Source organism: Corylus avellana, chromosome ca8 (genome assembly GCF_901000735.1).
Source record: "Corylus avellana chromosome ca8, CavTom2PMs-1.0".
In the NCBI taxonomy this organism is placed as follows: Eukaryota; Viridiplantae; Streptophyta; class Magnoliopsida; order Fagales; family Betulaceae; genus Corylus; species Corylus avellana.
Window position 1 is genome coordinate 6,239,312 of NC_081548.1, and position 22,984 is coordinate 6,262,295.

The 22,984-nt window shown below is 36.1% G+C and overlaps 2 protein-coding genes across 9 annotated transcripts; both read right to left on the bottom strand.

Moving 5' to 3' along the window:
- Window positions 1–25: 25 nt before the first annotated feature.
- Window positions 26–9,713, bottom strand: LOC132189098 (uncharacterized). 7 transcript variants are annotated; one of them, XM_059603620.1, is made up of 8 exons: window positions 9,467–9,713; window positions 9,010–9,243; window positions 6,575–6,683; window positions 5,213–5,258; window positions 4,566–4,651; window positions 4,298–4,356; window positions 2,236–2,365; window positions 26–381 (listed from the first exon to the last, which is right to left on the bottom strand). In XM_059603620.1, exons 1-7 carry the CDS (start codon window positions 9,547–9,549, stop codon window positions 2,251–2,253), a joined length of 732 nt encoding a protein of 243 aa, XP_059459603.1. In that variant the 5' UTR covers window positions 9,550–9,713; the 3' UTR covers window positions 26–381; window positions 2,236–2,250. The 7 variants fall into 7 exon arrangements, with proteins under 7 accessions (XP_059459603.1, XP_059459600.1, XP_059459602.1 ...); XM_059603617.1 differs by having other exon boundaries at window positions 9,010–9,252; XM_059603619.1 differs by lacking the exon at window positions 26–381 and adding an exon at window positions 713–993 and having other exon boundaries at window positions 9,010–9,252.
- An 11,559-nt stretch (window positions 9,714–21,272) lies between these two features.
- Window positions 21,273–22,402, bottom strand: LOC132190497 (uncharacterized). 2 transcript variants are annotated; one of them, XM_059605507.1, is made up of 3 exons: window positions 22,231–22,402; window positions 21,930–22,167; window positions 21,273–21,485 (listed from the first exon to the last, which is right to left on the bottom strand). In XM_059605507.1, the coding sequence occupies exons 1-3, from the start codon at window positions 22,330–22,332 to the stop codon at window positions 21,424–21,426; spliced, it is 402 nt and encodes a 133-aa protein (XP_059461490.1). In that variant the 5' UTR covers window positions 22,333–22,402; the 3' UTR covers window positions 21,273–21,423. The 2 variants fall into 2 exon arrangements, with proteins under 2 accessions (XP_059461490.1, XP_059461489.1); XM_059605506.1 differs by having other exon boundaries at window positions 21,930–22,402.
- Window positions 22,403–22,984: the final 582 nt, after the last annotated feature.

Here is a 22,984-nt window from a genome sequence, read left to right on the forward strand (position 1 = left end):
ATTAGAGATCAGATGAAGCAAATAATCACATTAGAATATTATGCTTCTTCCTGTTATTTGTTATAGCATGAGGGTGTATGTAGTTTATCAGAAAGGCTGTTCTTGTACAATATACTAGAACGTATATGCCATTTGCCAAAACTGTTGGTTTTTCTACTTCCAAGTCATTTTGATCAAAGAATTTGTCTGATGCACTTTGTGACTTCGTATCTCCAGCACCTTTCCCACAACTGGGGTAGCAGAGGGTTATAAATTTCCCAGTGGTGATGGAATGTTTTGAAGAATACAAATGTTTTGAAGAATACAAAAGTATGCTACATGGTCTGTTCCATTAATCTAACCTCTCTTTTATCCAAGCCGGAGGCCATAGGTCATGAGAACCTGCAAAGCATATTGATTTAAAATGTAAAGAGATATGTTTTTTGTTTGCAACTTTTACTGTGGCAATAAAAAGGCATAAAATTGATGATTTGAAAGACATATCAGCAAGAATTTTAGTCACGTAAAAGTTGGGAACTTATACTACAACTTGAGCATAACGATGGAGAAGCTAATTTTAATTTTGTAAGAATAAAGATCAATGAAATGAGGTTATAAGGGTTAGTGAGACTTCTTCATGTATTAATTGTTTTGACTTCAAAGAAAAAATCCTCATTTTTTACCCAGAAAAATTTAGCAATAAAAATAAGCAGCTCCAATTACAAAATGAAAATATTGAAATAAGCATTTTAGCTCAACCAATACTGTAATAAATAGGACAACCAAACCTTCCACAACCAGGACAAAGTCTATAAGAGATTTCTTACAAACCAGTATAATAATTTGCTAAGTGTCATAATATTGTGAGAAGCACATGTTTTATTTAATTAGCTCAACAGATATTTTAGCCGTGAACTCTCTTCTTCTAACATCACCACCAGAGTCGCCCAACTCCTCACTCAGCAGAAGATTTCACCCGGTTACCAAAAGCATGCCCATTGTCATCATCAACACCTGTTTGAATAATGCGTTGAGGAAGAAAGAGGCTAATCTGCCTATAGGATGATGTTAAATCAGTTGGCCACACTCAAAAGTAGCGCATAGGATACCACTATGAAGATGAATCTTCTACAGTTTTGATCTACAGTACCAAAGAATCAAGAGGGCATCTGCATACTATGAATACAGTATGGTGGTCCTGGGAACAACATTTGATGTGTGGGGTCTTTCTAAGGTGACAAGAACATCAACCATGGGAGGCCTATTATTGGTATCTGTGTGAAGGCATTGTAATGAGAGTGCAGCTGCAGCTTGGGCTCCTTTCTTGGAGTATTGACCACCTAAACTCTTCAGATATCAGAAAACAACGCTCCGAAAACTTCTTCCCCATTGAAACCAACCCCATCATCCACCTCCATCGTTTCAGCACGGGAAAATTCTAGGGTTCCTTCATTTTGCGAATTCAAAACCACATACCTATACTATTCCTGAAAAACATTTGAATAATTCATTTCGGCGTCTGCAATCTGAGGCCCTTGCATGGACAATTGGACAAATCTCCACTTGAGGTGTCTTGATTCGAAGAAATTTGTTCTTGGGTTTGAGATTCTCAAGGATTTCATATGGGTTTTCTAGATTTGTGAAATTTGGAGTTAAGGTTTGAGGTGGTTGTCGTAAAGAATTGAAATTGGGAAACAAACAAACACACAAACACGAACCTGTGTGAAATCTGTGTTAGCTATTCAACAAAAAGGCGAAAATTCACGATTGGTTTGAGAGAGAAGGACATGTCAGACATTAGAAGAAGAGTGAGTTAATGGTTGAAAATATCTGTTAAGCTAATTAAAAAAAAAAGTGCCTCTCACATGTTAGAAGGACACTTGACAATTTATTAAACTGGTTTGTAAGTTTTTGTCCCTAAGACAATATTCTCAGTAAGTTATGCAAATTCAAGCATTTAATGCCCAAAATAATAAGCTGCAACCAGCTAAAATTCAACATATCTTAAAACTTGTCTAGATATAAAAAACAATCCCATTTTCAAAAATACGTTTTCAATTGCTGAACCAACCATGGTCTTTGCATGTGAATTTTTCTAGGCCATTCATTTGAATCTCAAAATGAATGGGAAGCAGAAAAAAGAAAAGGTCAACCAAAAGCAAAGCAATTATTTAGAATTCAATGTCAGACTACGTTTTGTAATTTAATTTTTTTTTTAAAAAAAGAATCATAAAATTTAAAGGATAAAGAATTTACTTGTACACATAGAGGTCAAGGACGAAGTTCATGGAAATGCTCCAATTGCTGATGAACCCATCTGTCATAATCTTGTAGTAGTTGCTGCAGAAGCAATGGTACGAGCCTATCCACTAGAGCTTGCATCATTCTGTATGTCACCACACTTCCACTAACTGAATGGGGTGCATGTAATATAGCCCCAGCCAAAGAGAATAATAGAGGTTCTAGAGAGACAAAAATGCAGCTTGTAAAACAGGAATTGTTCTTATCCTTGGTAATATGGCTTGAAAAGATTAGCCACTTAGCTTTGGTATAATCTAACTCTTGGACTAGGTTGTGCTTTGGTATAATCCACTTATCTCTGTTTTTTTTTTTTTTGTTAAAAAAAAAAAGAAAAAGTAAACCAGATACCAATATCTAGAAACAAACTGATAGTCTTAACGTGTTATGCATTTTATGGGAATGTTGGATAAAGTAGAATTCAATTTCAGATCTCAATATAGATTTCATAGCAACCAAATTAAGGTATGAAATGATGAAGTGTTTACATGGGTTTTATGTCTCTCTGGAAATTATCAGAAGTAACTTCTTGTTAGGATCAGGGGAGCAGCAGATGCAACAACTGTGGTGAAATTAATATCTTCTGAACTTTCTAGTAGCAGAAATTAGGCTTCCACAGCACTCAAATATTATCAGATAAGTACACTGAATACATAGTGGTTCAAGGTATCTCAGAGCAATTTGCAGCCCTGAAGACCAATACTAGGCTGTTTTCAAATTCTACTTGATAATGAATTCTAACTAGCATCCAAAATAAGTGCAACACACTTCTTTTCTGAAAGGTACCTCCTTTCATAAGTTTATTAAGGATTACAAATACAAACATCGATCATGACACTTCTATTGTTTTGATTGTAAACAACATACACAGTATATTCGCTAATTATTGATGTGATTGTGTTGCCCAAAATCTGTATGCTAGGCTATTCTGTTGGTCAACTACAAAAAATAGGCAACCACATATCATGAAAGTTGATTTAAGCTCAAATATGTACGTTCTAGGATCTCTTCTTGTTTGTTTCCAATCAATAACATGTAATCAGATCCCCCCTCTTCTGCTCTCAGGTAAAGCCTGGCTTTTTCTTTCTGGGCTTTTCAATGAGCAAGGGGGCTCACTCAGTAGCCAGTTTAGGTGAACTAATGTCCATAGTTTCACTTAACATAAAAATAAAATATTTTTTGTAGTTTGTATAGCATAGACACTATACATGCTGAAGATAAACCTGAGGTGCAATTTGATGAAACTCAGGTGAAATGTGAGGGGTCTTTTCTGAAGTACATTTTCCACTGAAGACACCAGTATTTTTGCATCCTGGTTCTTCTCTAGAAGTACATTTTTGACGTTGTTGCGGTCCTACCAGGGTAAACATTTTAATTACATCACGTCTAGGGTTTATTAATATCTTTTCCCGGTCAATTATTAGTGAAACGATGAAACTTAAAAGGGCAGCTCATGTATTTTACTATATGCACATAAATTTTTGTGGATGGCTGGTCTCGAAACTGATGTCCAAGTACAATATCAGTGTTTGGCAGAAATTGCTTGCTTTTGCAGGCAAAGAGGTGGGTTTGGTGTAAATGGTGTTACATCTAGGGTTGACAATTTTTGATACAATCTGCGAAGCTGATACAAATCCAACACGAAATTAGTAGGTTCGGATTGAGGGCTTTGACCCGTTTAATTAAGTTAATCATGTTATGGTTGACCTATATATTCTTATACCTATGTTGTGATACGACATAAACTCGACGTGCGAACGCGAATTGCTACCCCTAGTTACATCTCTTGAGCCGTCACTCATTCACAACAGGAATGGACATTAATATTGGGTTGGCCTCTAGGTTTTCTCGATCTTATTTAATGACAGTTAAACCATGGCATGTTCAAGAAGCAGCTGTTCCAAGGTTTAATCTGTCAATATGGAGGATGTGTTTATTGTTTATCTAAAGATATTTAATCTGGAAAGATAGGTTCCAAAAGGAAAAACTGCAATAAAAAAATGATTACTGAATTACTTACAAATTTCCAGGACGCTCAACAGCTGATATAGGCATCATGGTAAACGGGCGTGTGTAAATCTGCAAGCAACAGGTAGTGTTCTTCATATACTAGGGATACCGTGTCCTAACTCAATAACCAGCTGGAGCAAAGATGTGAAAAGATGCATAAGCAACAAATAACTTCCACTGGACTGGAAAACAAAGATGAAACGAATGAAATGACCAAATTATCCTGCATATGGCACAATCAAATAAAATTATAATGACTTTAAGGGAATAATAACAACCTCAAGAGTGAGATTCAACTTCACGTCAACCTCCAAAAAAGACTCAAAATCATTTGTCTCCCATTTCATGTGATTCATCATAAATGCTGTAAGCCAGAGCAAAGATTAAAAAAAAAGGAAATCATAATTATTCTTTGAAAATGATATAAATGCATTACAGCTCAAAACAGTGAACCTCACAGATCTTAGACAAAAAGTAGGTAGGAACTTAGCCAGTCATGCAATGAGAGCATCCTGGTATTTTCTTGAAGAAAAAAACAAAATTTATCATACACATTGACTTCTCAGATCCTAAAAAATGTTGTAACCTTTACAATCAAGCGATTGAGATATTCAAACAAGGCCTATTTTTTCATTGCAAAACTGATCATGTTGTTCGCATCATGTCAAATGTATATAATGCTCCATATATTATGTAAAAGTTGTAGGAAAGGTTCTTGTAGGTGTTTTAGATGAACCCTCTCCATAGTTTAGGACCATCTAATAGAAGTCTTAATATTTTCAGGTTTAATTTGATGAAAGAGAGAAGAAAAAAAAAAAAAAAGAAAAAAAAAAAAAAGGTTAGTCCTCTGCAGTAAATTTTAAATTTTATTCCCATGGGCAACTATTTATTCTTCTAAAATCTATGCTAGTAGATCAACATTTACCTGAAAAATGGTTGTTTTGGCGTTCCATAATCTCTGAACCCTCAAACTGCAAAACGTATTGGAAAAAATTCAATTTTTTTTGTTTAATGAATACAAATTTCATTAGAAAAAAGAGAACAAACCAATTATTGAGTCAACTTAGAAGAGATATCCCAAAACACAAAAAATAACTAACCATCTAATGTTTAAAAGGCCTAGGCACAACATGCCATATAATTGATTGCGTGGCTCAAAGTAGTAAGTAAAAGTTCAGATTTATCGAGAATGATGCTTCTGTTGTCTTATATATATATATTTTACAGTATATAGTTATGGTTTATCCCAAAGCCATCCTGGTATTTTCTCCCTCACATGTAAGGTTATTGTGTCCTGTTTAAGTAAGCTACAAGGCATTTATGTCCACCACCCTGTGCCTAAAGTACATAAATGACTTGTAAGTCATTTATCAGTGTGCCTACATGTTATAATTCTCTATCAAATGCCCAAAGTAATAATGCAATGCGTCTTAGGTTGCATTTGGTTGTGTTGCCAATTTACATTTCCCAAACACAGGAAAGAAGCATTTAACATTTGTTCTATTTTGTTAAAGCGTTAATTAAATGATTAAATTTACTCTTTCCTATTAGTTTAAGCTTTTGAGATAAGAGATGATTTAACATTATATTATCACAGAGGTCATGAGTTCGAACCTAGACTCTACAGTTTACTCTCATTTCAGTTTAGTATTCTACATATTGAACTTCACTTGTTGAGAGAGGGTTTGAACCCACATATGAAATATTGATTAAATAGTTAAATTTCTTATTTTCTATCAACTTAAGCTTTCGGGATAAGTAGTGAGTTAACATGTTTTCAAGTATTTGGAAACTGAAACCATGCTTAGCAGTTGAGACACATTCATGGCAAAGGTAATGGCAGTGAGCTGTTGGTAGTTGTAAAGGACTAAAGGTGTTAATGTCATGGTGGTGGTGGTGGTGGTATGGTGAAGTTGGAGGTGTCCAGGGTTAAAATATACTGGTGATAATGGTGGCAGATGTCGCAACGGTGGTGGCATGGCTGTGATGCTGTTGGTGGGGAGGTGAAAGCATGGATTTGGTGTTGCTAAATGGTAGAGAAAGTAGTTTCTTTGTTGGAAGTACAAAATTTTAGTTTCTCTTTTTCTGATAATTACGTATCCCATTCCTTTCATTTGGAAACAGGACCAAACCATGTGTTTTTTTCAATTTAAAACTGTTTTTTTTTTTTTTTTTTTTCTGAATGAAAACAGAAAACAGGAAAACAATTATGCAACCATAGGAGCTCCTTCCCCACCCCCTTGGTATTTTTTACTTATACTATGTTATCTAGGGGAGAAACGCTCACCTTGCAGGAAAGCATCTCAACCGTGCAATCTTCATTTGTCTGGGTCACTCGTAAGTCCAGCACAGGGGCTGCTTCAAAATTTAAAAGTTTAAGTTTTGGAAGAGAGCACCTGCAAAAGACATGAGGGATAATCTTTGTTTGAAACTCAATTTTTAACAATGTGCAAACAAGGAATCTCTCTGAAGCGTATAAAAGTAGAGCCACAGGGGAAAGTTTGTTGTCCATGAACACCTTGGTCCTGAGCTCAGTATTTGAGATGAGCTAGCATGTAATTTATCCATAGCGAAAAAAAAATCCTACTTGCATGATTTTGGAGGAGATTACAACTGAAATAACACGAGTCTTTGATTCATTTATACTGAATTTGAAAACTCTTATTTAGCTTAAATAAAGAACCAAGACTTTCTTGAAATATCATTTAGGCAATCTACTCATCCTTGCACATTGATCATACAGACCAGGAGCATCTTCTAATAAATTTTGCATAGATTGATTAACCAATCACTGTCAATCCATGCCACCAAAGCAGCACCATGAAGATGGGAGGGAGTTACCCAGTTCTTGGAACAAAAATTGTAAAGCACCAAAAGGCAATGCTTGTAAATGGTACCAAACAATAGAAAGAAGCTCCAAAGATCAATAGATTTTTCCATCCCCAAAAGAATATATTTTTCTATATTCTTTGCTTCCCTCTCTGTAGTGTCGAGAAATTTTTAATGTTTCCAAGCTATATTTTATCTTTTAAGGGTAGAATGCTGGTTAAAAACCAACAAGGCAGCTTTTGTATGCATTAGCTTTTTAGTGTTGGCAAATTAAGCATCAAAACATGCTATGTTGTAAGTTTTAGGTTTAGGGTTGAGTCAGCATCAAACTGCAATTCAAGATAAGCTACGAATTGAAGTTTGGAAGACATCGGTTGATAGGTTGGTTTAAGCTCGTTTGACCGAACCAGTAGATCAAGTCCACTACTAAAAACCGAGACATTCGGTCGAAGGGTTAGTCGAAGGTCGTTCGACTGAAGTGATGCAAAGTCGTTCAATACTTAAACTTGAGAAGATCGGTCTAATCTCATTCGACCGAGGTGATGAATCCGTGAAATCCTAATTGTTTGGTTGACCGAACGAGCAGCTGAGTGTTTTAATTTCAACCGACTTTGACCTAAAACCTCAATTTTCTTCCCCTCTATATAATCCTCATTAGCCATGACTTTCAAAGACCTATAGAGGCAATGTTTCATTGATATTGGAGAGGTTTACCATTGTTCTTGAGCCTAAACAGTTTTAAAAATTCTCCTTGTTTCATTCTTATCACTCAAACCATAGAAAAGCCTACAGCCACTAGAGTTCTAGGTTGTAGTGGGCAAGGTTCATTCGTAAAAGTGATCCGTGTAGAAGAAGGCTTGATGTCCTGGAATCACTGCGGTGAGAGGTGAACGTTTGCCAGGGTTACAAATTGAGTTTTGGGAGTTACATAGGTTTTGTAAATAACAACAGTTTTGGGGTTGGCTGGCCTCCAAGAGTGGTTTTACTTTTGAAGAGTTCTTCAAAAGGTTTCCACTTCAAAATCTGTGTTAATTTCTTTTATGCTTGCTATCTATGGTATTTGGCTTTAAAAGTTAATAACTTTGTGATTTGTAGTAAAAGATGTGTTAACTTAATAAGTAGTAAAGATTGGATTCTTAAACAATATTACCTTAATCAAGCAATTTTTGGTTTTAATGGTCAATGCTTGTGGATCTATAAATGTCATAAGTTTCTACTTCATTGATCGATGACCTCAATAAAGGCAAACCACAAAAATTTTTCGCAAAATTCTGAGGACCACTAACAAAGAAAGGGCATATCACAAAATCTGATCATGAGTCACCATTAGTCCCTAGATCTTTTATTATACCATTGTTGGGATGCCTCATGTTTGTTTGAACTGCTAGTGCCAAGTCCAGTGACAAGAGGACTGTAAAAGATCAGAAATAAGATCATTTAATAGAATCATTCAAGATTCACACCTTAAAATCCCCTCTCAGGTTCATATTCTTAACAAATAAATTATCCCCATGCCACTCCTATATTATGGTCAAGAACAGCAAACACTTGCAAAATTTAATCTCTTTAGGTTACCTTCATCACAAAATTTTAAAGCTTAGATGGCACAAAGATGTCCAACACTAGACTTATTACCATTCCAAAGGATGCATTCTTTCTAATATTCACATACCTATATATTTGCTTCACAATGCAGCACAATCAGTTCCCATTAAGTCTTACAAAAAGAATAGCATTCATTTCCTTACAGTTTCACCCTCTTTTCTGTTTTTTGGTAGGTTCAGTTTCTCTACTCAACAAACAATAATAGCACTCTTAGCTCCATAGATCACGACAATAAATTCATTATTTTGTTGCTTCAAAACAGACGAGCAGAGATAAAAAGGAAAGGACCTGTAAGTGTCATTGTTGAGCGCTTGAAAATCTTGCAAGGCGCTTGTGTTTAGCATTGCTTGAATTCCAGAAGGGTGGCTTAGAAATTCACTAATATGAAGCGTCTTATCCCCACAGCCATCATCATAGCTTGGTAGCTTAATTCTCTCTTTCCTTGCAGCTGATAAATTTGCTTTCTTTGCATTCGACTCTGATGGGGTTGATATGTTTACCTTGATCGCTCCAGTTTTCTTCCTGTACAAGCTTTCAAACAGGAAAAAGTGGTTTACTTTTACCCTCGTCACTTCAATTTCCTCCAACCCAAATGGAGGAAAACTTCATTAACACAGATTTAATAGCCTGAATTTGAAGAATTCCTCGAACCCAATTGAGAGAAGACTTTATCCTTAAAATACTAAATAATTACCAAAAAAGCAAGCTCCCCATTATAGTAAGTAGTAAAAAAAAAAAAAAAAACCTGGGTTTGGAATTTGGGATAGCAGAAAACAGAAGTGGGTCATAGCCTTTTCCTCGTCCGTGCCATTTGATAGTTAAGAGCATGATTATATTGCTGCAGACAAAAAACAATACTCTGTCTAATCATGAAAAACTTGAAAAGGAAATAGAGAGAAATAAAAGGAAGCATAGAACAGGGGAAGGCAAACAATTTGAATAAGGATGTCATCTTTTGGTTGCCAAGAAAAGCAAGAGAGAGAAAGGTAGCATGTTCATTCACCAGTTTTGGTTTATATTTTGCTTCGGAAATTGGCAAAAAAAAGGAAGGGGAGTTGCTGAGAGAGAGTGAGTGAGAGAGCCAAAATCCCAAGGATGAAGGAGATTGAGAGAGATTGGTCGGTACCGTTAGCATTTTATTGTTTGTGATTACGGAAATACCCCTTCCTACTGTGTCAGTGTTTGCTGACTCCGCTTCCGCATTATAAACATCAGCTCTCTGACACGTACCCATGTTGTGAGGCCACCAGATTACCACGTGTCTTACACAGACAATTTACCTTTTTTTTTTTCTTCTTTTTTACGCAAGTATAAAAATAAAAAACAGGTTTATTTTATGAGAGTGAGTGCTACACTAGAGCCAGTTTAACGATAACCAATTAATGGCAGAGTTAGGGTTTTGTTTTTGTAGAAGGCGGAATGTGGGACTAATAATTAATTAATATAAAATAATGTTATATTTTAATATAATTTATCCAAAAATCAACATAAATGCTTTCTTTATTTCAAACACTTCAAAACAAAAATTGCACACCCTGCGAAGATTGTGGTTAATGTTGTAAATTCGGGAGAGACACAATCATGCGGGTATGGGCACCTCGTGGAAGATACAAAGATGTTATTATGTTCCTCTCTAAGAGCATTCCCAGCAGCTACCCAACCATTTTCCCTATATTTAAGGATCCAAACTACTTTTTGCTTCCTTATCTACAAAAACTCCACAATAGCTTCCCTTTACCATTCCCTATATTATTAAAATATTATTTTTATTTTTAATAAAATAATATTTTCTTTTATTGTAAATTTTTTTTTCTTTTTCTTTTCATTTCTCTCTCATCTCCGTCTTCTGTCTCTCCGTCTTCTTCACTCTGTTTCCTTCTTTTCTTTCCCCCAAGCCACACCTCTCTCCCTTTCTCTATCTCACTCTCTGCCTCACTTTCCCCCCAGCAGGTTTTCGCTCACGAAGACAGATAGGGAGAGAACAAGAGAGAGAAAGAGAGTGATGCAGAGAGAGTTGGGCGAGGGATGGAGAGAGATGGTGAGAGAGAGAAAGCTCAGTAGATGGCCACGGCGAAGCCGTGAGTGGCTGGACAGCGGCTTATGGGCTCAGAATCATTCTTTGGGTAAAATTCTCCTTCTTTTAGTTATGGGTATTTGATTGTGATGGGGTTGATTCTCTGGGTATTCGATTTGGGTAATCAATTGTGTTGTTGAGGATTTTTGATTGTCTTGAGTGGCTGGTTGGGTGTTGAGTTTCGGTTCTAATTGAGGTGTTCTTAGAATCTATTTTGAGATGGTTTGGCCGAATGGATCTAGAGTTTCTTGAGTTTTGGTTGAGTTGCTGAGTTCTGGAACAATTTAAGTTCTTTGGGGAAGATTGATTTTGTGGGTTTTATTTGTTGTTTAATTTTGGGTGTAAATCCTTTGAGTGGCCATGAGAGTGAAGATGGAGTATTGAAGATGAAGTGCAGAAGAAGAGGGCGGAGAAAATGGCTTGCAGAAGAAGAAGAGGGCGGAGAAAATGGCTTGCAGAAGAAGAAGTGGGCGGCTTGCAGAAGAAGAAGAGGGCGAAAAAAATGGCTTGCAGAAGAAGAAGAGGGCGGAGAAGAATGGAGAAAAATAATGGGCGTGAAAAGATGTGAGAGGAGAGAGAGTTTTTTTTTATGATTATAATAAGGCAATGGATCGCTACAGTTGAACATCAAATATTGGGTTCAACTGTAGCAGCTGATGGTTTAAGGAACCATATAGGGAATCTACTGTAGGACGTTTTTTGCCATTTTTTAGACATATTCCCTAAATTTAGGGAACAGACTCCCTTATAGGGAGTCTGCTGGGAATGCTCTAAGTGGGAATGTCGTTATATAAGCTGCCTATCTAATGGGACGGTGCATGGCTTGGCCAAATTGACTTGTAAATGGATCATAGAAAAGACCTAAAAATTTAATATTCCAGGAGCTACCCGTGACATTGTTTTGATGGAACAATAGGTTTCCATATGATTTTATCAATGAATATCTATTTTTCTCAAAAAAAAAAAAAAAAAAAAAAAAGTATTGCACACCCTATTAATTGATTCTAATATTTAATTATTTATCAATACTATATAATTATTTTAAAATTATTTTCTTTTATAGCAACATCTAATACTTTTTTTAATTTGCTTTCCCAAAGAAGGGTAAAGTTACTTCAACATTATTTATCAAATTTACTACCGTTTCTTCCATATTTATTGGTATATTTACTTTTATTTAGAAAATACATTCTAGATTTTCTAATTTTTTCATGCTAGAATAAAATCAATTGATATAACACTACTCTCTATCAAACGGAAGTATTCTTAGTTGCCTTATTAAAATAAAATAAAATAAAATAAAATAGAGCAAAAAAATAAAAGAAGAAAATTATTTGGTAATAGTTTGAACTTTTGTTTTTTATAAGTAAAAATAAAAAGAGGGTCATTTGCAAAACACACTCAAAGTTCGAGAGAGTGAGAGCTTGAGAGAGGGGAAAGAAACAGTGGAGGAAAAGACAGGGAGATTAGTATTTTGATTACAATGATGATTGATGCAAGGGAAAGATATATTAAGTTTTATACATTAAGATTGAAGCAATTAGACCAATGAATAATGCAATCAATAGTAGAAACTCTTATGTTTTTTGCTCAAGTGATTAAAAAAGCTAAAAAGGATTTGAGTACAACCATATCTTTATAGGTAAATGTTTTTGGATTTTCTATAAATTTGGGGGATTATATATATATATATATAACTATCCTAGTCATAGAGACTCGCAGCTTGGTTGGGGTCTCTAGAAGACCTGTGTCTTGGTCGTGGGTTTGGAGAAGACTAAAGGTACGATGCCCCAAAATACCAAAAAGGATTTATCAAAAACAACTATTCATTTGAACTTATAAAACGCCTTCTTAACCTTTAAAGAAGTGACATTTCCCTTGATCAAACACTCGCTAAAGAAATAGCCCTAAAAACCCAACCCTAACTCTCTGGCCGAAGGTTCGGTAGGATAGTTATATATATAAGGCTCTTTTAAAACTTTTTATTCTTCTTGGACGGTTAGGATAAATCTAGTCCTTTAGCCCAAGAGATCCATTTATTAAATTTTTTTTTTTTCCAATTTTAATTAAGGGTTTTTTTTTTTTTTAAGGTCGGGTCGGGTCGTGCCGGGTTGTGTCTACTCGATATGACCCGGTTATGCTAAACGGGTTAAGCGGGTCGTGTCGGGTTACCCGGATATTTTTTGTGTTATAATCCTGTAAGACCCGCTAACCCGTTTAGCTAAACGGGTCATGTTCGTGTCTCGGGTAATCGAGTCGCAGGTCTTAACGGGTCCTAATCGTGTCTACCCGGTTACCCGTTTTGCCAGCCTTAGACCATCCCGAACGTTCATTAACCAATTTTGACTTAATGGGTACACCGAATGACTGCACCATAATACCGAACGTTCGGTGATAGTCTTAAAAGTAATTTTAACCAATTCTCTACTTTTTCAGAGGTCAGCACACCTCCCACTCCTATAAATATCCCTCCCATTCACCCCTAAACCTAGCCCTACACCAAAAACACTAACCTTAGAGTGAGAAGAGATTTTTTAGAGTGCCATCTTCAAGGTAAACTCTTGTCCATTCACCTAACTTTCATGATATTCTTCTTGTTTTTATGTTCCTTACAAGTTTTAAAGATGCCATGATCAGTTTGTATATCATTTTCCTTAAAAGAGAAAAAGGCTTTTAAATGTTTTAAAAATGCTTCTTGTTTTACCTAGATTTCATAATATCATAGTTTGCTTTGTTTACATGCACTTATTTAGAGCCTTAGATGTAGCTTGTAACGTGGTGATTTGAGGATAGAAGCCTAAACATGCATTTCAGCCTCTGACCAAACGTTCTCTCTACTCTGGCTAAACATTTGTCCCTGAGCTTGAATGTTCGATCCTTGGATGGAACGTTCGACCAGTGTCCAGAATGTGTAGAATTAGGGTTTTGTGACCTTTAACTAGTCGTGATTGATTAGTACCTTGTGTCTCTAGTAAATTCTTTAGTATTGCGTATAACGATGAATCATGTTTCGTCATAGCAGGAATTCGGAATGTCGGAGGACTCGAGCGAGCGTACAAGGTAAGTAAATACTTACGACTGCTTTCCTTAAAAACGTGTGATATGTCAACTGATTGAGCACAGCTATGTTATAAGCATGTTTACATTTTTGCAACTTGGTAACTGTCTTAATAATTGATTAATGAGATGCATCGTATGACATGGTACACCGGTACGTGCGATATAATGGCCATTAGCTTACTATATATACTTTATTTTATGAACAAATGTGTGGGTGTGTTATATGGGCTTTAGATCTAATGGTTGTTTCGTGACTGGGGCAACCATGTTTGGTTGGCGGGTCACTTACAGGACCTACATTATTATTATCATGGGCCACTCGAGGTTGGCTTAGGTCGGGCTACTAGTTTTGAACGGTAGCGTACAATGGCCGAGAAACTAGTCCTGAGAATGAGAGGTGAACAATCGTTCAAGTGTGAACTCACGGGACGTGGTACACTTGAGCACATAAGTTAGAATGGACTCAGTTAAGGAGAAGGTGATTGCACCCAGGATTAATTGATCTTGTTGATACCAGGTCGAGTAGTCTGGATTAGGAGTGACAATAGCAACTCCATCGGTGGTAGTGGTCACGGTTTGAGGTGGGCGAGCGAGGGAGCCATCGACCAAACCATACACAGAGTGGCCTTTGAGAATAGGCACAACAGTAGCTTTCCACAAGAGATAATTATCTTTGGTAAGCTTGTGTGTGACAAAGTTATGAAGGATAATGGCTGCATGGTAATGGTGGCAGTGAAGGCAGTTGGAGAGGGAATCATGAGAGAAGAGGATGCAGCAGACACTATGAAAGGGCTAGGATGCAGAGAGAAAAAGGAATTTCGTAAGGGATGGGGAGCAGGAACCAAAATTGATGTGTGTCAAAGGGAAGCTCTTGATACCATAAAGACTTTTAATAACCAATGGCTTTTGTATTGTGCTGCCTTACCTTAACATTGGTAAAGGCTTCGTATTTGTAATAGAAGTTGTTACATGAGATAACATTTTACAGATATGAAAATATATAAGAATTTTACAATAGATGAACACATATAATTAGACTCTAACTCCTCTAATGCTTATCAGTTGTAGCTGTGTGATCTTTATCTTGAGAAGGTTTATCTTGAACTTCAACTTGGAAATTATCTTGAGACTTATCCTTAACAGTCTTTGCAGAGTTTTGACGTGGCTTTCAAGAACCGCCATCACCTCCTTTAAGGTGAGAAACACCCTCATGTTGCCACGAGTGCTCGCACGCTGATAGAAGGATCCCAGAGCGCATGAGGTGCCCTCATTGTTATTCTGTTTTTGTCGAAAAGCTCTCACGTGCTGCGTCAATTTGTTCGATTAATTGTTTCCATAGCAATTGAACGACCCACAACCGTAATACGCCAGTTTTTGCTCCACCCAATGATGTCCCTGTTCAGTAACGCACCTGGGCTAACAGAATTATACGTGGCTCTATGAAGAATGACTAAGATGGTTGCTGAATTTAACTTACATTGTCCTTTAATGAAATCAATACTTAGAATGTTGTGAAAAAAGGAGCTTGCTAGTCTATCTCCACGAGCTCTCACCTGAATATTTGGAATCAGCCTTGCATTCCCAGGATTGAAGGGTTTAAGCCTCATCCAAACCCGCCCCTTTCCCCCATCGCAAACCTCACAGTGGCAGACCTTATCTCCCCCCTCCAAAGAAGCTGGAACTGTAATGCCTTGGAATTTCAGGGTATTACAAGAACCACTCCCTCATCAAATCGCTTTTTGACCCCAACTCTTCAACAAAAATTTTAGACATACACCTCTCCCAAAGGCCGACTACAGATAGGCTGATTTGAACTCCATCTCCCTTGGGCAATTTCACTGTAAAATCAGCTTTTGAAGTAGATAACCTTCCTCCATTCCATTCCCTTCCCTTCCCTTCCCTTCCCTTCCCCCCCCTCCGGTTGATTGGAATGATTTGTGGAGCCTCAAAATTCAACATAGGTTCAAGCACCTTCTCTGGAGGATCATATGGAATATTCTCCCTATGAGAACTAATATTTTTTAAGTTTTCTCCTTAGGTTTCTCACGATCAAAAATCTTGTGTCATCTACCAAGGTCCAGATAAGAGCATACATCATATCTTCCTCTCCTACCCCTTTACAAGGGCCATATGGAAGAACATTGTCTGGCCTTTCAACACTGACTGCTTTGCTTCTCTCCCCATTGTAAGCTAGACGAAGGCCTTGCTTAAGCCCACCTCTCTACACGACATTCCTAGAAGAGCTGTATTTAATTTTCAGTTTAATGACTTGGTTACTATGGGTAACATTTGGCTGGCCAGGAACAAGCTTGTGCATAAGGGAACCACTCCAGATCCTTATCAACAACTCAGTTTCCCACCACATTGCTGCCTGAAAGTCAAAAACGGACAACGTAGATGATTGGTCCCCCCCCCCTTCTAGGGGATATCTCCAAGCAGATTTCGATGTGGCTATCAAACCTCAATTCGCAGTTGCTGCTGCAATTCTTAGAGACCACCATGGTGAGATCCTTGCCGCTTGCTCCCAAAGTCTCCCCCACATGGACACAAATCAGGGCGAGGCCAAAGCTGCTCTCCTAGCAGTGCAACTTGCCTCAAATTTTGATTTCCCTCCCTCATCCTTGAAGGTGATTCTTTGGTTACCATTCTTGCCATTAACTCTCCCCACCTTGCCACTGAATGGGCCTCTGCCCAAGCTCTTGCCGACATCAACCAGCAGCTCCATCTCTTCCCCAGCTAGACTGCCTTGAAGTCATCACGATGTGATAATTCTTGTGCACACCATATCGCCAAATAGGCCACTTCGAACCTAGTATTTTGAAGCATTCCCAATCATTCTTCCATTTTATGTTATTTACGTTTTAGGCGCGGAAAAGACCCTCCCTTGTAACCCATTTTCCTTAAATTGAGTAGGAAAAAAAAAAAACCCTTACCTTACCTAGCAAGTTTAGTCCAAATTCAAATCTAAATGCAAATTCAAATTCAAGTTAAATGCAAGAGATATTTTCTTAATTAAGATAAGATTGTCTAATCATCATGATGAAATCCTATACTATTTAAACCATATGATCTGTGCATCTTGGAGAATTCACCCCAACCATTGATCAAATGTGGTAGAGGATATGCTAGCCATCTATTCCTTTATAAAATAATAATTAAAAAAAAAAAAAAAAAAAAGAGAGAGAGAAGTGTGAAGTGAAAGAGAAGGTGGGAGTGAAAGAGAATTAGGAAGTTGTCCCAAAGTTTTGCTGTTGTCTTGCAAAAAGGTCCTTGGTATGTTTCTATACATGAAATGTATTTGATTGTGTTTAAGTACTATTTCATTTCATGATGATTTGGTATTTAAATTAACTTCAATATTTACATTGATTATACAATTGCTACTTAATTTTATACTTAATCTTTGTATTTGATTGTGTTTAAATACTGAAACATCAACGTCAATCTTTCCATTGATCATAGAAATGTTACTTTTATGTTTAGATATTTGTATTTGCCTTTGCAATAGAGTCTTACCATTGCAAAAAGAGACTTCTCGTCTCAAGAGAATTGGGAAATTTCAAATATTTTCATTGAATTATATACCACCTTCCTTGCATAGAAAATAATAATAATAATAAAAAATTTACCAACTTATTGGATAACTCAAATAAAAAATAAAATAGATATGGCTAAGAAAGAAACAGAGGATAGGAAGATAAACGATTGACAACAAAATATTTCTAGAGCTAATAATTTCATATTTATATATCTATTTTTTATTTTTAAAGCTTTAGCCTTTTTTTTTATCGTTTAAGAAGCAAGACAAACGCCACTACAATAATTAAATTTCAAGCAACGATTTTAGAATATGAAAACCCATTGAACAAAACTGAATAAATTGACGGCAGACGTGAAAAAATAAATTACAAGTTACATTTATATATTTTAAACGATAATTAATTTTTTTAAAATTATTTATTTATTTAGTTAATTATATTATTTAGTATTTTTAATAAATTATTTTTCAACTCCGTCTTTTAAAATTTGTCCTTGTGAACAAAAATCCTGGCTCTGCCACTTCTTCCAAATGAGATTGTTGGATCATTGAATCTAATTAATTTTAAGACAAGCATTTAGATAGATCCTTGAAATAATCACCATAAGGGAAGAAAATATTTTCAAGCTGCAAAAGTTTTTCTTAACACACAAAATAAATCAAAAAAGAAAATACATGAAATTACAAATCTCTAGTCTCTCTAAAAGAACAATCTTGATTGTCAAGGACACAATGTATGCTTCTTAGTCATGAATGATGGAGTGAATTAGTATGAAGGCCTCGTCGGTTGTGGGAGTCACATCATCTACTCATGAAGATAACATCACAATGTCAATCTTTTGTGGCAAATTCATTCAATTTCTCTAATATATACTTATAATTATTCTTGCTAACGTATTAATTAAATAATTCAATTCATCATATTTTAACGGTGATTTAACATTATATAAGGAAAAAAATTCTAAGTTTGAACACGAACTCTATAACCCTATTTGGATCTTAATTGTTAGTTGTAGCTGTGTGATCTTTATCTTGAACTTGAACTTGGAGATTATCTTGAGATTTATCCTTAACAATCCATGTAAGGTTTTGACGTGGCTTTCAAGAACCACCATCACCTCCTTTAGGGTGAGAAACACGCTCATATCGCTTCGAGTGCTTGCGCACTGACGGAAGGATCCCAGAGCGTATGAGGTGCCCTCATTGTTATTCTATTTTTGTCGAAAAGCTCTCTCGTGATGCGTCAATTTGTTCAATTAATTGTTTTCCATAGCAATCGAACGACCCACAACCGTAATACGCTAGTTTTTGCTCCACCCAATGACGTCCCTGTTCAGCAATGCACCTGGGCTGACAGAATTACACGTGGCATCATCCTGGGAGGCCATGTCTTCTCTATGATGAACGGCTAAGATGATGGATGAATTTAACTTACACTGTCATTTAGTGAAATCAATACTTAGAATGTTGTGGAAAAGGAGCTTGTTGGTCTATCTCCTCGGGCTCTCACTTGAATATCTAGAATTAGCCTTGGGTTCCCACGATTGAAGGGTTTAAGCCTCATCCAAACCCCCTCCCTTTCCCCCATCACAAACCTCACAGTGGCAGACCTTATCTCCTCCCTCCAAAGAAGCTGGAACTGTATCACAGGAACCAACCCTTCATCAGATCCCTTTTTGACCCCAACTCTTCATCAAACATTTTGGACATACACCTCTCCCAAAGGCCAACTATAGATAGGTTGATTTGGACTCCATCTCCCTTGGGCAATTTCATTGTAGAATCAGCTTTTGAAGTAGACAACCCTCCTCCATTCCCTTCCCCCCTTTTGTTGGCTGATTGGAATGATTTGTGGAGCCTCAAAATTCAACATAGGCTCAAGCACCTTCTCTGGAAGATCACATGGAATATTCTCCCTTTGAGAACTAATATTTTTAAGTATTATCCTTAGGTTTCTCACAATCAAAAATCTTGTGTCATTTGCCGAGGTCCATATGAGAGCATACATCATATCTTCCGCTCTTGCCCCTTTGCAAATATGGATGAACATTGCCTGGCCTCTCAACATTGACAGCTTTGCTTCTCTCCCAACTGGAAGCTGGACGAAGGCCCTGCTTAAGCCCACCTCTCTACACGGCATTCCTAGAAGAGCTGTATTTAATTTTCAGTTTAATGCCTTGGTTACTATGGATAACATTTGTTTGGCCATGAACAAGCTTGTGCACAAAGGAACCACTCCGGATCTCAAATCAGTCCTAAAGCTCATCAACAACTTAGTTTCCCACCACATTGCTACCTGGAAGTCAAAGACGGACTGGGTGGATGATTGGTCTCCCCATTCTAGGGGATATCTCCAAGCAAATTTCGATGTGGCTATCAAACCTCGATTCGTAGTTGTTGTTGCAATTCTTAGAGACAACCATGATGAGATCCTTGCCGCTTGCTCCCAAGGCTCCCCCACATGGACGCAAATGAGGGTGAGGCCAAAGCTACTCTCCTAGCAGTGCAACTTGCGTCAAATTTTGGCTTTCACCCCTCATCCTTGAAGGTGATTCTCTGGTCACCATTCTTGCCATTAACTCTCCCCACCTTGGCACTGAATGGGCCTATGCCCAAGCTCTTGCTTACATCAACTAGCAGCTCCATCTCTTTCCGAGCTAGATTGCCTTGAAGTCATCACGATGTGCTAATTTCTGTGCACACCATATTGTTAAATGGGCCACTTCGAACCAAGTATTTGGAAGCATTTCCAATCATTCTCCCATTTTATGTTCTTTACGTTTTAAGAGCGGGAAAAACCTCCCTTGTAACCCATTTTCCTTATATTGAATAAAAAAATAAAAAGAAAAAACTTACCTTACCTAGCAAGTTTAGTCCAAATTCAAATCTAAATGCAAATTCAAATTCAAGTTAAATGCATGAGATAGGAGATGCTAGCCAACCATTCCTTTATAAAATAATAATTATAAAAAAAATGAAGAAGAAGAAGAAGAAGAAGAAGAGAAGAGAGAAGTGGGAAGTGAAAGAGAATTAGGAAGTTGTCCCAAAGTTTGTTGTTATCTTGCAAAAGGGTCCTTGGAATGTTTCTATGCATGAAATGTATTTGATTGTGTTTAAGTACTATCTCATTTCATTTCGGTATTTAAATGAATTTCAATATTTACATTGATGATACAATTGCTACTTAATCTTTGTATTTGATTGTGTTTAAATCATGCAAATGTTACTTTTATGTTTAGATATTTGTATTTGCCTTTGCAGTAGTCTTACTATTGCCATAAGAGACTTCTCGTCTCAAGAGAATTGGAAAATTTCAAATGTTTTCATTGGATTATATACCACCTTCCTTGCATAAAAAATAAAATAAAATAAAATAAATTACCAACTTAATGGATAACTCAAAAAAAAAAAATTAAATAAATAGATATGGCTAAGAAAGAAACAGAGGATAAGAAGATAAACGATTGACAACAAAATATTTCTAGAGCTAATAATTTCATATTTATATATCTATTTTTTTAAAAGCTTTAGCGTTTTTTTTCATTTAAGTAGCAAAGGCAAATGCGATTACAATAATTAAATTTCAAGCAACAATTTTAGAATATAAAAACCCATTGAACAAAACTGAATAAATTGACGGCAGGCGTGAAAAAATAAATTACATGTTACATTTATATATTTTAAACAATAATTAATTTTTTAAAATTATTTATTTAGTTAGTTAATTATATTGTTTAGTATTTTTAATAAATTATTTTTCAACTCCGTCTTTTAAAATTTGTTCATGTGAACAAAAATTCTGGCTCCGCCCCTGCTTCCAGATGAGATTGTTGGTTCATTGAATCTAATTAATTTTAAGACAAGCATTTAGATAGATCCTTGAAATAATCACCACAAGGAAATAAAATATTTCAAAACTGCAGAAGGTTTTCTTAACATACAAAATAAATCACAAAGAAAATAGATGGAATTGCAAATCTCTCAAGTCTCTCTAAAAGAACAATCCTTATTGTCAATGACACTATGCTTCTTAGTCATGAATGATGGAGTGAATTAGTATGGAGGCCTCGTCGGTCGTGGGAGCCACATCATCTGCTCATGAAGATAATATCACAATGTCAATCTTTTGTGCAAAATTCATTGAATTTCTCTAATATATACTTATAATTATTCTTACTAAAGTATTAATTAAATAATTCAATTCATCATATTTGAACATGAACTCTATAACCCTATTTGGATCTTAATGGTTACATATAAGATTTTGAGTCCACACATTAACAAAGTATCAAAATATTAATTAAATAATTAACTTCATAATTTCTTATGAACTAATAATTTATCAATTAAGGCAAAAGAATCAACCCAAGATAAATTAAAGCCACTTCCAAAGCCTACAAACTGCTGTTATCTCCCTTATCAAGTTTCATATTTGACAGAATCCCATAACAATGTTGAAATATCAAATCATATATGATAAAGATTTTAAAAGGTTGTAAATGGAGTAAAAAAAAAAAAATGCCTAAAAGGATTTACCTTGAAGTGGTGAAGGTAAGCGGGAAACAAGGTTTTCAATGACACCTCCTCCACCACCACCCTCATCTTCTGTCTTCCCTTGTTTGAGCAATCCACCATTTCCATCAAAAGCTTCCACTTTCCCTACTTTTGGACTTATGGGAGAGACCAAGTTGGAGATGAGATGGCTTATAAGCCCACCTCCGCCTCCCTTGGCCTTATCTTCATCTTCAACCTCACTCACATTAATGCTTCTCTTCTTTTCATCATCTTCTTTTTCTTCTTCTTCTTCCCTCCCTCCTCCCCTCCCTCCTCCAGACACCAAGTTGCAGAGAAGATGGTTTATGAATCCAGTACTTGGCCTATCCTGATCATCATCTCCTCTTGGACTGAGATTCATCGGATCTATCACAACATCTTCCATCTCTCTCCCTTTCAGTTTTTCCTTTTCTTTTTTTTTTTTTTTTTTTTCTCTCTCTCTCTCTCTCTTTTGGGTTATCTCTCTTGGCTTGATATATAAAATCTGTTTTGGCCAAAAGCAAGAGACAGGACAAACGTCTGCGAGGCAGGAGACGATCCATAGGGAAGGTGTGATCTCCTAACACGTATTGTGTAGCTGCAGTCTCATGAAAGGCTTTCGGCCTATTACAAGACGACGCGTTGCACCTTGTTGAATATATCAAGCAAAGTCGGTGGGAAATGCATGTGCCTTAGCCTTAAGGAATCATTAGTTTCGAATGATTTGCTACACAAAAATAAAAAGAGAATGATTTTTGGTACACAATTTGCATTTCTTTAGGGATTGGAATTTTTAAATTATATAATAATAATAATAATAATAATAATAATACAAGAATTAATGTTACATTTATCATTTTTTTTTTTAAAGTTAATTCTGAAGTGATGTGTTACTTTGACATTAGATACTGATACATTTTTCAAAATAATATATTTTGTGAGATGGTGACACACCACTTAAAACTAACTTTTAGAGAGAAAAAAAAAATGATAAGTGTAGCATTTTTCTAATAATTAGGAATGCTAGGTTTACAACTAAATTTCATTAAAAAAAAAAA

Excerpts from the sequence above, each read along its gene's own strand:
- LOC132189098 (XM_059603617.1), bottom strand. The coding sequence starts at position 9,549 with ATGCTCTTAACTATCAAATGGCACGGACGAGGAAAAGGCTATGACCCA. Across the intron at positions 9,253-9,466 it reads ATCCCAAATTCCAAACCCAG|CTTGTACAGGAAGAAAACTG; the intron begins GTTTTTTTTTTT and ends CCTGTTTGAAAG. Across the intron at positions 5,259-6,574 it reads TTGAGATGCTTTCCTGCAAG|TTTGAGGGTTCAGAGATTAT; the intron begins GTGAGCGTTTCT and ends TACGTTTTGCAG.
- LOC132190497 (XM_059605506.1), bottom strand. The coding sequence starts at position 22,332 with ATGGAAGATGTTGTGATAGATCCGATGAATCTCAGTCCAAGAGGAGAT. Across the intron at positions 21,486-21,929 it reads CTTACCTTCACCACTTCAAG|ATGATGTGGCTCCCACGACC; the intron begins GTAAATCCTTTT and ends CTTCATGAGCAG.